General features: G+C 39.2%; 1 protein-coding gene across 1 annotated transcript; it reads right to left on the reverse strand.

The window, feature by feature from the left end:
* GYG2 (glycogenin 2) lies at positions 1–10,788 on the reverse strand. The gene is made up of 7 exons (XM_010580437.1): positions 10,653–10,788; positions 8,699–8,873; positions 7,242–7,404; positions 6,550–6,676; positions 5,416–5,638; positions 4,110–4,250; positions 1–215 (listed from the first exon to the last, which is right to left on the reverse strand). Exons 1-7 carry the CDS (start codon positions 10,706–10,708, stop codon positions 54–56), a joined length of 1,047 nt encoding a protein of 348 aa, XP_010578739.1. The 5' UTR covers positions 10,709–10,788; the 3' UTR covers positions 1–53.
* Between the last annotated feature and the right edge of the window lie 5,974 nt (positions 10,789–16,762).

The raw sequence follows: 16,762 nt of genomic DNA on the forward strand, positions 1-16,762 counted from the left end.
TTGCATTTATAGAAGAAACATAGATCATGATGGCCATTACAGTACACTCCATCTTAATGTAAAAATGCATCCAATTTCTTTTTGATGTGTTCAAAAGCATCTTTCCCCATATAGTCCATGCGCCCTTCCTCCCATTTTCTCCGTTCATCTTCTGGACTTGGTTCTTCTGGTTTGAAGTGAATAGACAGCTCTGAAACAGAATGTGCGACCTCATTCTGTGGGAAGAAGCAGAACAGTGAGAAAACAGTCATTTGGTCATTATCATTTCAGTGCTGTGAAGTTAAACCTCGAATGTCAAACTTCTGCTTTGTACAGTCCCAGTTAAAACAATAAAACAAACAGTATTCAAACATTCATTCTTGTTTTGATAATATGATGTCATTATCCCATGCTTTTACTACTTGTCATAGCATCTGTGAATATACCAAACATTTATTTTACTTGTCTTAACTCAGACCTTGGCATACTCAGCAACAACACAATGAGACTATTATAAATACAGCTGGTTTAGAGTAGAGTATCTCCTACAATAAAGTGTAACCATGTATCTGTGCAAATTTTGTCTTCAACAGGCTCTCATGTGAATCTAAGTTCCTAGAATTTTTAGTCACTTGTTTTAGCTGATCTCCAGTGAGGTCAGTATTATTTAGCAGATGTGAGACATTACCTGTATAAATTACTTTAAAAGATTTGACACTATTCACTACACCAATAAGTAGTTCATTTTGAATGATGATCCAAAATTGTGAATCCTGAATCAGGTCAAGTTATCATAGGTGCACAAATGCAAGATACGTTATTAGTGATAACTTAAACGACATAAAAGAGAAACTCTGTCCATGACTGACCAATGCCAGTAAAACCAGAACATCCCAACAACTATAACCAGTAATAAAGATGAAATATAAAAAGGACTAATCAAGGCAGCTATTGAAAACCTGCTTTCAGTACTAATCCAAGAGGCTCCAAGCCAAACAACTCATCTTATGTTATGAACAAAATTGCAATCAACCAGAATGGCCTTCCAGTGAAGCCCTCACAAATTCAATATACAGATGTTTCAGAATAGAATGTAAAGGGCAGGAATCAGTGGCTTAAACCACCTTAATCCCCTGGAATAACCATTGCATCTGCCAATTTGGGGCAGATAAGGCACAGGACTTGCTCAAGATCTGTACCTGCAGACCTGGTAAGGTATTTCAAACAGCCAACATGACACTATATGCTTAGGCAACTGCATCCTTCCAGATGTATCTCACCTGGGTCCCACTTTACATGACTTTAAACATGAATAAACACTCTGAAGAGCATGCTTGCTCCCTATTGTGGCAGTGTAAGTTGGCCATATAGTAATAATTCTCTTTACATCATTGAGCCTGTGGTTTTATAAAATGTTACCGGACTTCTAACTAACTTTTGCTGAAGAATAAATCTGAGTTTTAACACCTGTTGGATTTGGTTAGTTGTGCATCCATAACACCTATACATGCAAATATGCAACAATACTTGGTATTTAATTTTCAGGATTTATATACATGTAACTGCAGTAATGCTTGACATTCCTTTCTTTACCATCGGCAACCCTTATCAACAGCTTTGGATGCCATTAACAAGACAGGAATCATCATCTTTTTAGAAATGAAGAATTTTAACTATGGCCCAAACACCCCTGGCTGCACAGTAGCTACAGTTTCACTTACAGTTTTGTTTCTCAATTTTAAAGTATTTCACCACAGTGCTTCACAATCATACAAAAGGCCTCAACAGAAAAATGACTGTGTTGTGTACCTTACAAGTCCTTGACACCCTGTCATCCCCATCAACGCCAAGTCTGGCACTGCTGTCACACTGCCCACAGATAAATGCAGTGCAAGATCACAAAGGAAAGCCTAGGCTCCATGCCTGACTCACTGTACATTCATTTTCCACTTGCTTGGAAACACCACTTCAGCAGGTAAAAAAAAGAAACAAAACAGAACAAAAAAATCCAAATAGCTTTGCTTGTATTAATATTGGAGAGCTAAAATTAACACCATGCATTTATTACTTGGTGGCTAGCACAGGAAAAGATACATTAAAAAAACCTAGAAGTATAACTGATAGAAAGGGATCATACCCCAGTATTGGAAGCAGTTAGGGAATTACATAGCTAAGAGATTCAAGATTTTATTTACACATTGCATTATAATTAGTTGGGACTTCCCAAAATGATGGTGGAAGAAAAAAGACATGCATGCAGTTATCAACAGATGTACAATGCAGAAAGCTACATGTACCAGTTCTGAGGTTTCCTGAAACCTTGGATGAAGCAGGATGAAATACAAGTTGTTCTGAAGGTCTGTCAGGCTGAGAGAGATGGATGTTACAGAACCGCTTTGATCAGCTTCACATACAGGTTGCTAAAATACAGCCACTGAGGTTTTATTAGGAGAGTATTTTTCCATAGTTTCCTTATCATAAGAATTCATACAATACAAATTGATTTCAGTCTTGGGGTAGGGGAAGGCAGTGGATGGGAGGAAAAGGAATGAAACACATTATCACCAAGGACAAAATTCGTCTCACTCAGCTTTAGCTATCAAAATGGCACCGAATCTAAGCTCCTACTACAATCAGTCTAGGATAAGTACCTCCAGAGGGCAGCTCATCTCATCCTAAAATAGGTTCAAGAGTGGCTGTCATTCTTCAGCAACTACAGAAACAGCCTGGAAATCTAGCTTACAGTAGATGCCTACCATTCAAGAGGCTAAACTTCAAATGAGAAAAATCTCATTTTAGGGTAATAGCTTGCTCTATAACTGATGAGCTTTTTATATGCATACAATGAGAACAGAACAATGTATTCCAAAACAAAGGTAAAACATACTGCCTAAAACATCTTGTGCCAAATATTTGCCTTTGCCAGATATCAAAACATAAATGAGTAGACAGACCCCATTCTGAAGTCTTTTCCACCAAAACCAAAACAATCCCACAAGACTACTGAAGTTAAGCAACAAAAAGTGGAATGATGGTGTTCCTAAGTAAGGAGAGAATCAGGCTATTAATTTCTGATTAACATGATCTTCTGATAAACCAATCCTAGCAACTAAAAAAGAAATTTAAATTTAAATGACACTACTTTAAGCGAACATTATGATTATTTTTTTTTTTACCCCAAACAAACATCTCGAAAATGTGTCCCTATTTGGTTTGAGCATTTCCAATGGAGTCACATGTATGAGGCACACAAGATAAGAATAATTTATTTGCAAAAGATGTGTTAAGGTATAGAGCTGGAAGGTTTGCAATTTTCCTTCAGCCCCTCCACACCCAGGGTGGACGAGAAAGGAAGGAAGACTACAGTTTTACTTTATGGAGTTAACTGTAGTCAAAAGGGATGAAGCACTGAACATAATAAAAACCGCCTTCATCTTACTAGAGAGCAGTCCACAAGTTACAATAGCAGATGACATTAGAACATTAATTTTATTTTCTCCCAATTGTTCCCTGCTGTAGCATGGTTTATCATAAAACACATAATGACTTACAGCCATGAAACATTGTGCTATTATGTCCAACTTAATTCCTGCATAAAATAAGGGGAGTCAGTGCAACAGAAACACCCAAATTTGAGAAGAGTGACAAAAGAACCAGGACCCCTACAGTGAACATCAGTGGATTCTTTTAAGACACTCCTTGTTGTCCACAGAAATTTGGGGAACAGTCTTCCAAGTCAACGCTTCTGGAAAAAATTTCTACAAAGGAGTGATAGAAAGGATTCTAGTTTTAAATATATTAATTCCCAAGAGTATTAATATTCAAAAGATTACTTTAGTAACAGAATTTGTTTTTATATTACACTTTATTAAGTACCTAACAACTTCCAACAAGTAACCTCTTCGTAAAATTCAATGCAATTTTTTCAACCTCCAGACACATCATGCATGCGTGACTAAAGATTAAAGAAAATAGATGCCCTTTAGACTGTTCCTGATGCTAGCAAGAAAATTCAATAGCTACAGCTAAATTGAAGAGGATATAATCTCCCAGATCAGAAGCATAATTAAGAAAATCTCATTTTAGTGTATCATTTTGTTACTGCATATAGTAATATACAACATACTTACAGCTTTGAAAGTGAGCTCCTCAGGAGAACATGTTGTGGGATATATTTCATATGTCTGCTCTGGAAGCACGGGTATTTGCAGCGAATTGGCCACATAAGGACTGACCTTTTTCAATGTAATTTCAACTCCATTGAAAGTATGCTAACAAAAACAAGAACATCTCACCACTGAAATGCAATTTTGCAGGAAATTAGTATCTTATTTAAAACAGTTTCACTTCCTTACAGGGATCTCAGCATTAAAGGAATAAGGTAATAAATTGAAAAAAGTTTGTGGTCCCAGATTCAGAGCATGTTGCAATTTAGATTTTTGCACTCAGAAGTATGCCAGAATCATCAGGAGGTAAATCTAACAGGTATTTCCACCTTCATGCTGCTGCAGCTGAAGTATTTCTTTACTGCCCAATTTCTTAAAAATTAAAGCATGTTAAAAGTATGAGATAAAAAAAACCCTACCCATTCCTTCCTCTGCTTTCCAATTTGTGAAGAGGTTAACAAACCAAATTCCTCTCTAGGGCTTTGATGGTAACTGTCCAACTAATCTTATGGGACTATGCAATTAGTTCAGTGATGGTAATAGTCTAATATTTAAAAAAAAAATTAAGAAAATATTTACATATGCATAAAAGTGATCTTAATTGTCATGTCTCAATACAAAATTAAAAATCATACTTCTACTCATTACTTTATGCTGCTGATCTCCAAGAAATCATCTATTTATCAACAGATTTTTTTATTCTACTCATGGAAACCATGCATTGCTGCACTTCCTTTGAAGAAAAAAAAAAAAAAGCGTGAAGAGCTCAGTAAGTGCTTGATGACATACGAGTACTGAATATAACATTGTAAATGTATTTAACACTGCCTTCGCAAATCTGATTTATTTGTTATGACCCTCATAAAATAAGTTATAATGCAGTTCTGAAAAGGTAAATTTTACTATACTTCAAGGGCTAGTTTGATGGTCTATATCAAGTTATCTTCAAAAAGTCAAAAGTCCGTTTGTTTCATAGCTAGATTATCACCTTCTCTAATTTGTATCATACTTTGTGCTTAATTTGCAGAATTTATACATACACATTGCCATACAAACTCTTCAGCAATTAAGAAGAGGAAATCTTTGGAAAGCCAATAGTACTAAAAATCCTTCCTAAACTGCTAGTTTAGATGCTTCTAGGAGCAATCTCTGCTACTACCGATCAACAGATACTATGTTTTTTCATGCAATTCCTTCCTCTAGCAAACACATAATTTTCAGAATTTTTGTTGTGATTCCAGCATATTCCCACTAACTCCTTATTAGTTACCTTGCATTCCTCAGATTCTGATTCTTCCATCTTTTGAAGTTTTCCTAACAAAGGCAATATACTTGCACTGTATATATTCCACCAGAGGGCAAGAAATGACAGCTGATGAAAAGATTCAGAGGTGGTGCCATCCTGCATAACTCTCTTTGTTTGAAGGTTATATTTGTAGTTCCAGGGCTTCGTCGCTCCCAAGAAGTGAACAACTTTGGCATCTCTACCAAAACTGCAGAGATTAAACATAGAGGTCTATACATTAAATATATATTTTTTTAGCCTATATGAACTGCTAAAGAAACATGCTTACTCTCACTGGTGAGGTAATTTTGACATTTTGCAACACCAACACATTCAATATGAGTATATATTTAGTATTTTTTTCTGTCTTATTAGTTAAAGGTATCTCATTTAGCATACAGAAAAAAAAAAGGCTGCATTTCCATTTGCTTCCAGCTGCTGATTCTAGTAAAGTTCATGAAGGAAAATGACAGGCTTATGGAGTACCATTTCTAGTCCTCCTGCATACTCTGTTCACAAATAAATACCACTTCAAACACTGAATCAACAAAATTGATTATTACTGATCCCATATTAAAAATTACTAATAAGTACATCATCTAAGTTTGCCTTCCATTAAGAGCGGTTTGTGCAACTAGAGCAGTAATTCATGACACTAAATCCAACTTGCCTTCTGCCAGAAGTTTCCTAACTGCATTGTCTGAAGTCATATAATTACTAGCACAAATCTTGTTTCACAGAGAACCTTTAAAAAAAAAAAAAAAAGACAAAAAACCCACAACTGTTTCCCATAGAACTGACTGGAAAAGTAGGGAAAAACCTTCAGAGTAAAGCTGTCAGAACCTAATGCTAAAGCAATCTACATCTTTTCAAATCCGATAAAAGCTTCCCTGAAACAACATACAAGACAGTGTAGCCAGCTCTGGGACTCAATCTGTGTCCAGATGCAAGACATTCATATTGTATTTCAGCTTTTACTGCATGATTTTTACATAACACCATTTCTGACTGCTCTAATTTATAATCAACAGAATATGGCATTATTATTCTCTCTTATAATAGAATGTTTGTTAACAAACTACAGAGGTTTACAGTCAGTCAGACATGTTAACTACTTACTGATTGAAAGCAGGAACATAGGTGTATACAGCGCTGCTGCTCAAGTTATAGAGGAAAGGTAAGTGTTTGCCAATATCTGCTGTCGCCCAGTTGCTGAAGAAGCTATTCAACAAGCCTTGATCACCCCCTAAAGAACATAAAAAAACGTATTACCATAATTATGCATACACTCAAATTTACATCAAAATTTCACATCCAAGGATGGGAGTGAGACTGGTGTGTTCATGGGACTGCAACTTGGAGTTGACAATATGGCCATGCGAGCAGGTACAAGTGAATAATACCTGATCCACTCCGATGCAAGTTCAGTGTAAATGAAGTCCTATTGTAATATATGAAGAAAGGAGTAGGAAAGGGGTTTGGTCTCCCTCAGAGCAGAAGACTGAAGATCAGCTGTATTTCTCTCTCCTAAACCAGACAGCAAAATTAAAACTTACTGAGCAAGACTTAGACACAATGTCCCTTCATTGCCCTCTTCTGGGAAGAACTGTCCACAATAACTCAATGGGCCTTAACTACAGTGTAAGAGGCAAAGGTCTGCACCTTAAATTTTTGTGGGGGCACAATTACGTAAAGCCTGGAGAACTCCTGCCTTCCTCTATTCTGCCTGATAACATGGAAGCTATGGAAAAACAGCTTACTGAGAAGGAATCGAACATTTTGCACTTCATCCCTTATGCTTTGCCCCTTACCATCAAAGCTGCCATGTTCAGCAGCAAACCGGAGCAGTAGGTTGTAAGTTTTCAAAGAAGGTCGGAATACAAATACACCACTATTAAAGCAGTCAGGCCAGCCAGAATCGGGAGCTGCTGAAAACTCTTCTCGATCAAATAATTCATCAACATTGCAAAGCACCTTAGAGACAGTAGGTAAACACAAAAATTGTTAGAGCAAATGTTTTTCTAGAACACAAGGAGCTAAATCAGTACGAATGGAGTAAATTGCTAGTTTGGCTAAGTATATCGTTTGCAGAGCATAAAAGCAGTGGCAATGCAAAATATGCTAGGGGTCAGAACCTCTATTTTTAATATAATAAAGCAACATTAATTGTGGTTCTCCATGATTTCTCTGATCAAAGTGCAAACCCTGTGAAATTATTCCATGAACCTTGGAGACCCTCCAGAAGGTGCCTTTAAATATTATAACATACCATGAAAACACAAAATTTCCTTCTTTCTTAGCTCACCTTCCCAGAGTCCACTATTCTCAGTAACTGCAACAGAGCTGAATGAAAGCTGGGAATCCAAATAATCTGAGTTAGCAACAGGCTGACTAAAGGGGTAGCAGAAAAACTGTCTCATTACCAGTTTTCTAATGTAAGCTAAGCTCATAAATTTGCTTTGGTTTAGGTTTTTAAGCTTCACAAGGAAGTGGGAAAAGTCAATCAGGCTAAGGCCAAGATCACTTTTAAAGTTGGTAGAAAGACAGCTGTGGAATCACTGAAAGTCTGGACCCCACCCACAACTGAGCCACTGTGAAAAGAAGCAGAAAATTTTTTTTAGGAGACAAATTACTTCACTGAATTTAAACCAAAACACAAATATTTGCCTTCCTCCTTTAATCTAAAGCAGGAAATCATAAGCCTCCTTGCCTCACCCCCTGAGAAGAATAACTTAATTTGGTTTCTAATTCAAATACAATTCTATTAAATTAAAATGCATCCCAGTCTTTTCAAGTGAGCCATGTAAGTGCAGGGGAAGGCTGACATGATTGACCTTGCCAAAATTATGGCCATTTTTATCTCTATACCTCTAAAAAATGAAAAAGAAAAAAGTAATTAATGTTTCCGGGCTTCCCGCCCCACCTCCTTTTTAAAACTGGCCTGCCTTCCTGACCAGAGTAAGTCCAAATGAAAGTATATGAGAGAGATCTATTTTAAACATGTCAGAAGCCCATTTGCATAGAGTGTGTTTGTGATATCTTTTGAAGACAGACCTGAGGCTACTCTCAAAACAGGATTTACTTCTATGCAGATGGCAAAACTCTGAGCATTGCCACAACATGCCAGCTGGAGCTTCTGCAACCTTGTGAGCACCAGCAAATCTGGTCACTTCACAGGCCAGTAGGCTGCCTGACAAGGAAGCATCCCACACCCAGAGTAGCTCCTTAAGACAGACACAAATGTTTCCACAGCTCCTGCTCTACTCACCAAAGTGTCTGCATCCATGAAGACACATTTGCTATAATGAGTAAGAGTCCAACAGTGAAGCTTAGTGAAGGTTACACCCAGTTCTGGCCTCTGCATCAGAGCCAAACGGACTGAGTCAGCACTGTCAAGCGTATCCACCTCAATGACTTCGTCAAATACACTGCGGAGGACAGACCTACCAGAGGAAGCAGTGGAGAGAAAGAAGGCAATTTAAAGAGGTTCATCAGAGTTCACTTCCAGCATAAAAACAGTAATACGCAGCACCACATTTATTATGACAATAACAAAGGCTAGACTGATTGGTTACAATGAGAAGTCAGAAGTGAAAAGTCCTTGTAAACAGACTGCTGAAGTGACAGCTATAAATCAAGCCATAAACCATCACCCCTTCTACAGGGCAAGCACATCTCAAAAGTGACAGGTGCTGTATGGAGGAGAAACCAATCCTTATTTTAGTTACTCAATCTCCTATAGAAACACCAACAGAAGTTAAAGCAGCTTTCATCCTGCACACTTGACTCTAAAGAACAGCACGGAACCGTGTTCTCTGTGCATTGCACAGGATGTGGCATGCACTGTCAGCGCAGTCACTTGCACCTATTATGCCCAAGTAAACACAGCTTCAGAACTCCACATTTTAATACAGGTAATATATACTTGCTCACTACTACAAATTGTCTCAAATGAGACTTTTAGGAAGATATCTTTTCTATACATATCTTCCATGGGAATTTTATAGGTGATACCAAAGTAGGTAATTTTCCTTCAAGACACATGAAAAAAGTCTTTTGAACACAGCTTATTTATTTACATTACACTATTAACTACGAAGTCCCAGATGTTATGCAAATACAGAAAAAGAAAAGCCTGTGCTGATTATCTAGATTTCAGAGTTATTAGCTTTTGCCTGACTGATCTTCAAGGGACAGGAGTTAACTGGGAAAGAACTAAGAGTAGGTAAAGATTTTTAGAAGCATAGTTCAGTAGTGTAATTTTTCTTAAATGCTATCCTTGATTAAAAGATATACTATAAAGGGTTTTCCCCCACTGAATGGGGATGAAAAAACTGATGGACTTGGTATCCACCCAGGTGTCAAATGTATACAGTATTCCCTCAGGAAGGTTACAGTGTTCTGACAAAATCCATACTTTAAAAAGGCTGTAAAAACAGATTCCTGTACATCTAATCACAGCAAAAATGGGAAAATACTTTTCTTGAGCCAGATGCATTGCAAATACTTTCACATGGCATACAGAAATCAGGAGCTTGCACACTTCTTAAGCCACAGCAGAATTAAGAGTTTAAGTAACTATGGCATGTCATGTTCCTTTTAACAAGCAGCACTGTCCTCCAAATAACAGGGCTTGAGGTCAATACAGAAGTCTCATTGATGTATTTCTGTAGTGCTTGTAGTGAATTTCATGCAAGTCTGTAGTACCTGTAGAATCACAACCCAAATTGGAAAGTGATTAAAAAAAAAAAAAAACCAGCAGCAAAAAAAAGAAAAGAAAAAAAGAATTTCTCATCATGATAGCTGTGCACCAATATTTTAAGATTAGTCTTCCGAAATCAAGCCCCTAAGGTTTTTGGAGAGTTGTTACGTCACATGTTTTTATGTATCTTGCTCTTTCTAACAGAGAATCGCTTGGGGGAAAAGAACAGTAGTGCCTTTATCTTGGCTTAAAAGCAGACACCAAAACCCTAGTTCCCAAACTTTCAGCTTATGTTCCCAATTACGGGCTTAAGACAACTTCCAGCCAGAAGCTCTACTTCTGCAAATGAATACTTATTAGGCTTACAATCTTATCATGGATGTTACTTGGGACTTCTCTCAGAAATCACTAGCCAAGGGGGAACTTAATGCTGTTAAATCCACAGGAAGCCTATTAAAATCTTTCATGTTGTTGTTCATTATTCCATAATATCAACCTCCAAAAATACATGAATCCTTACCTCATCCCACTGGAAACCTCTGGTGTAATTAGTACTGCCAATTTTCTAGATGTCATATGGTTCCTCAGCGACTGTCCGAGAACCAGAGCGCCTTGAGAGTACACATCATCGGTAGCAAGGGTCACAAAGGCTTGATCCGTTACTGTGAGCAAATATTCAGAAGAGTCACTTCACAGGTTTAACAAAGGCTCTTTTGACAGGTTTCTTCCTCCTCCAGCTAACCAACAGGCTGCAGTTTATAACAGCCCGCAGTTCCTGTGATAAGCTCTTTTCTCTCCCAAATTCCCCCAGAAGACACAACTGAATGGAAAAGCCAGTGAATGTGACTGCAGAATGTATGTTTCTGAATTTTGTTATTTTTTGTTTGCCTGATTTACATAGTAACAGGTATGAAGTTTTTGGACTAGCCTTAAACAAATAATTCCCTGTGTCTTATTGCCTAAACATAATCTCAGTCAAAAAAGCCTATCTGTAAATATTTAGATTTTACATTTAACTAACATAATATAATACAACCAATAAGGAAAATGTTCCTGTTTATATAGTGCCAAAAGCTAAGGAAAAAAACAGGCTGTTAAGTACTAGCCAGAAACGTCCTTCTTTCCATAACCTCACTGAATCAACCCAACAGGCATTATTATGTGCTCTGTCATCTTTGTACTGGAGTAACTGGTGCTGGCTGAACAAATGTAGAGAAATTGCTACCGAGACTGGTACACCTCCCAGAAGTTAAGGATCCCTACCTCAAGGAACTCCAAGAAAATCAGGAGTGTTCCTCATTGTCAAGAAACACATGGGAAAAAAGTTACAATAGAAACGAAAGAAAGGTACACTCCTGCACAACAGGAGACATAATGTATTTTGTAGAGATACTAGCCTCTGGCAGTATCACCAGGGGCTGCTTCTTCAGCTCTGCCCTCTGACAGAACCACCGTTATCAGGGTTCTCCTGGGGAGAGCCAGAACCTATGATTCAGCAAAGTGAACAGCCTCCTTGGAGCACAAAGACAACCTCAGCATTCTAGGCTGCAGAATTAACCAGAACAAGATGAGCAGGTCACACGGATGAGGGGAATTCCACTGAGGTCTACAGAGCTTCAATAAACACTTGTGTTGGAATACTTGTTTAAAAACACCATCATCTTAAGGGACAAGCAATTATGTTAAATAAATCAAACCAAACAAACAATAACAACAACATAAACACCCTGTCATACAGTTTCCAGGCTCTGTGAGAGACACTACGAAAGAATGTCACAGAACTAGTTGCAGGTCTGAACCCAACAAATGACCTCATGGCTGCCTCAGCCAGGGGCTGCAAAAATGAATGACTTCAAACCTCTAACCTAACATCAAGGTATGCAGTAAAGTATGGTTGGTGCTCCTGACAACTTTCTCAGGTACTAAATATTTCCATTTTTCATGTCCTCCAAATCCAGAGCAAAGCACAGACCCACTGGTGTGCTGTCTCCTCCCCCCCTTTTTGCCCTACCTCCCACTTATCTCCAGCCAGACCTGAATTCGAATCAAGCACATACACCTTACATTTGCTGACACTCCAACGGATCCCTGCACCTCAGGAGAATCCCGGTAGTGTTAAACTTGGCCAAAAAAATTGAATCATCCATTAAAACTTAAAACAGTTTGCAGATCCCTCAGCTAAGCAAACTCCAGTAACATTTTTAAACACAATTTCCAGAAGAAGCAAATGAAAAAAGGAGCTTTTAAATCTCCCATTATTGTAACAGCTCAAGCAAGTTATGGCTATTCCAGAAAACGATGAATAAGGAGTTGCTTACATGGAGTGGTTTAAAAGGACAGTTGTGCAAGTAAACTGCTCCTACTACAATCTTCCAAAAGGTTAATCGAATAAATTTAAGCATACATAAAAACCAATACAAAACAAAAAAAACCCAAAACACTGAAGGCTACTTTAGCAATAAAATTATTCTCAAAAGACACAAGTCAGCAAAGAAAAACACTTTTGTGTTAGGCAACAAGCATCTTCAGCCAAACAAAGGTAATAAAAGACTACTGAGAGGAACGTGGGAGGCAGGTTAATACAAAAAGCAAACTGTGAAATGAGTGGGAGCTTAAATCTTAAAATACTGTTTTAAATAACAACCACAAAACTGAACACATAATCTTCTTATTGCTTCTGCAAATTCTTTTAGCTACAGAAGCTGAATCTTTACTTAAGTAATATATCTAAAAATACACATGCTACTCATCAAATAGTTCAGCAAGCTGGCATGGCAAATTACCACATCCTACGGACGCTTTCATGCTTTGTACCTCTGGGGCAAAAGTTGTGGTCAGAACTACAAGGAAACAAACTGCCGAACAAATACAGCTTCCAAGAAACTCCTGCTAATACCTCACACAGGAAAGAAACCAATTGCCTGTTTTGAGAATCAGATGTGGGACACGTATTATGGTCTTCTCTAATAGAGTGAATCACTACAGAGATAATTAAATAGATAATCAAACTATTGACTGAAACCATGCAACATTAAAGTATTTCTAGTGCAAAGAGAAGCACATCCTAGCTATTTCAAAATCTTACCGGGCCACCATTAAGGTTCCACAGGCGGTTTAAAATCAAAAGATTTTATCATTACTTGTTCTTTCATCTAATCCCTATTTTCAAGAAAGAGGTGTTACTTATGTCGTTTATCATGTTCTTTGGAACACTGTCCCTATAAGTAAATGTTTTATAACTGAAAACTAAGGATCAGATTTTCATATAAACTTGTGAAAGTAAACTGTTTACCTGAAAATTCCCATTTAACTGAAATCAAGGACAATGCTGCGTTAAATCTAATGTACACAGGGTTTCACTCACTGAGTTTAAGCTGCAAAAGAAAAGCTGATCTTTTAAGTTTGAAAGCCAAAGGTCTAGGTATTTAAGAAATAAAATCCAGTCGCAGCGAATTTTAAGTGTCAAGTGCACCATTATGCATAACTTTCAAGTCTTTGTGCTGAATGACAATAGGATTTTCATGGAAAACACCTAGTGTTAACAATATTTTCAAGCAAATTGTTTTTAAGCTGTGGAACCCTATGGCTAATACCACTGACTCAGTGAATTATGTGAAAAGTAAGTATGTGATCAGAATCACATTAAAACCATGTGACATGAATTTACAAATCTGCTCATTTCTCATCTGGGTTACCACACAACACATGAAGATGCAAATTTAGATATCATTATCATCATAGTTTTGATACCTAACAATAGTTTCTCAGAACAAACCAAGGATTTTCAAGCAAGTAACTTTGGCAAGTTATTTTAGAGCCCACTCAGCAGCTACAGCTAGCAACACAGAAAAGACAGCAGAAGTAATGTGAATCTCTACAGTCAGGGTGATTTTATGTGAAACTTTTTACAGTTTTTTAGCCAAGATCACCAACTTCTGATGCTACTTCCTCACAGCAGTAGTACCTCTGACACTGCCAGAGGAAAAATTCTTCAACTGGCCTGAAAACTAATTCCAGGGCAGCTAAAAGCCTTACTTACAATCCACACCAGCAAGTGGACAGGGTGGTGCTCACTTTGATGTTCAAATTAAAAAGAGAGAGGGAATGAACAAACACCAGGTACCCAATGAGAATCAGGAGTGACTCATAATAACAAGCACTGAATGAACCACATGCACCTGCCAGCTTCAAGACAAGTTTAAGGAGGGTAGGGGCTTTTTCCATAATCCACTAGACATAGCTTCTTAAGCATATTTTGGTCTTTCTTCTGATAGACAGAGAGAGGATAAATGTGCTCTAGCTGTGGCTCCTACAGTAACAACTCAAATTTGCCAAGTCACCCGCTCCAAAATTGCAATAGGAGACGAGAGGTTCATATGCTACAACTTTCCTACAAGCATACTCTAAATAACACATTGCTGCCTTATGCATAAGAGTAGATAAACCAACAGCTAAAAGCCTCCAACAGGCTGGTTAGGGCCCCAGTACGTACTGCCATTCATAATAACCAATGCTGTCTCATTGCTTGCTTAAATTCCTCCCTGGTACCATCTGTTGCTCTTTTGTCACCTCCCCCCTTCTACTTCAGACACAATCCGCAGGACAGGCAGGCTGCAGTCTGGACCTCTGTCCGCTGAGCCCAACGCGCCTTTCTGAAACCCCGAGCGACAATGACATAACACAGCCCCAACTCACATCACGTTTTCTAACAACAATTTTGTTACTCCCCCTCGCACACATAGGTCTCTATGAATCCTCCCCCAGAAGCATGTCTGAGTGAAGATGTGTTAAATTACTACAAAGATAAAGAAAACTACAGGCCTTCTCACTTCCCTGACCTAACGCAACCATATCAGAAGCACTTGGAACAAAAAGCTCTGCTCCAGCTGACACCCACAACCTTGAAAGCAGTCAAGAAGTATTTTAAGTAGGTAAAATGAATAATGATGTCAGACAATAACCTATGTCAGACCACTATCAGAAATTATTATGCAAGTTTTCAGCAAGGAGGCAGTTCTTGCCCTAGTAAACAAATGACAGCTGGCAGTTTTAATTCCCATGCTTCCTCGGTCTGGGTCCAATAGTAGAAATATTTACATTGCTGATGAAGGTGGCATAACCAACACTTTACACGGTCCTTTTTATAACAGAATATAAATTGACATTTGATGGCATGCAATATTTCTCTTGGTTTAATGAAGTTCTGCCTGATCCAAAACCAGATTCTCTCTTATTCTTTATTAAACAATAGTCAATTTTAGTAGATGGGATTACGACTGTTATCTTGGAAGACTACACAAAGAGAACTTGTTTCTCATTTTGTGTAGCTTTTACTATATATCTTTCAGTTAAGAACAGTTACATTCTGCTTCAAGACCCTGCAGTTCTGTTATTCAACAGATAGTAAATGATCCTGATGAAAAATCAAATGCAACATTATAATATGCAAATAAGCATAGCACCCAAAACTAGTTCCAAAATAGCAACATACCAGTTTGAAATAAACTAGTAATAATTGCTTAAGCAATCCAGAGACAGCACGGAGGACTTGACAGGTATCAAGTTATACGTTTCCAGTCTTTCCACCTTCCTTTCAAAAAAAAACCACAACAAAGAACCCCACAATCCTCTAATCCTTTAATTTGCAGACTCCCTTTCTACATCTTCCTCCAGCACTGAGGTGCCATATACATAAATTCAAACAGGATCCACTTGGCCCATTGCCCAAGGAAGGTATGTCCTCAACACCCTGCAAACAGTTCAACAAACCCATCTTCGGGGGGCTGCTGCTCAGCTTTTTTCTCGGTCTTGAGACCACGTTCAAGAAACAGAACGGCACCTGCACCCGCCCCGCAGTCGTGGCTTTAAAGGACTTTATCCTCAAGTCCCTCAAGGCTTTAAGCATAAGTGAATAAAACCAGTACCGCTGCTACGTCAGAAGGGACATGAGAAAGGTTTCCCCGAATCCGCCTGAGCCCGAGGGAGCCCACCCCAGCCTGTCGCCCTGCAGATCCGCCAGGAAAACGCAGAGAGGCCTGGGTAGGCCAATCCGTACGTACAAGCAGAACACATAAATGAGGTTAGCTCTCTCATCCCACCGGACAGTTTAAATCCTAATCCGAGGCTGCTAATTACAGCACTCTGCTGATAACTAAACAGCGGAGACCCTCCGCCGCAGCGGGGCGGGAGGAGGGAGCAGGCCCCGGAGGAGCCCGGCCCGCGCCGGCCCCGAGAGGCGGCTGAGCACAAACCAAGCGGGGCGCTGCCAAAGGCGACGGCAGCCCCTCGGGCAGAGGAGCCGCGGTACTCACCGGACATCCTGCGGCAGGAGGGGGCCCGCCGGGCAGGGGCAGGGCTCGGCCCGGACCCAGGCCCAAGCCCGCGGCGCCCACCTCTGCGGCCGCCGCCGCCTCACCTACTCGCGGCGGGGCCGATAAACCGCGAAATGGGATTAGCCTCTTTCCTGCTGAAGGCAGTGGCAGGTGAATTATATTCGCAGGGACTCCTGCGCAGCAGCAGAGAAACGGCATTAGCGGCAGAGACCATTGGGGAGGGTTGGCGCGACCCAGCCCGCCCTCCCCCCGCCTTGCCCGGCGCTGCCTTTACTGCAAGGGGGCCATCCTCCTCTCG

This window comes from Haliaeetus leucocephalus, unplaced genomic scaffold (genome assembly GCF_000737465.1).
Source record: "Haliaeetus leucocephalus isolate CR32 unplaced genomic scaffold, Haliaeetus_leucocephalus-4.0 Scaffold712, whole genome shotgun sequence".
NCBI lineage: Eukaryota > Metazoa > Chordata > Aves > Accipitriformes > Accipitridae > Haliaeetus > Haliaeetus leucocephalus.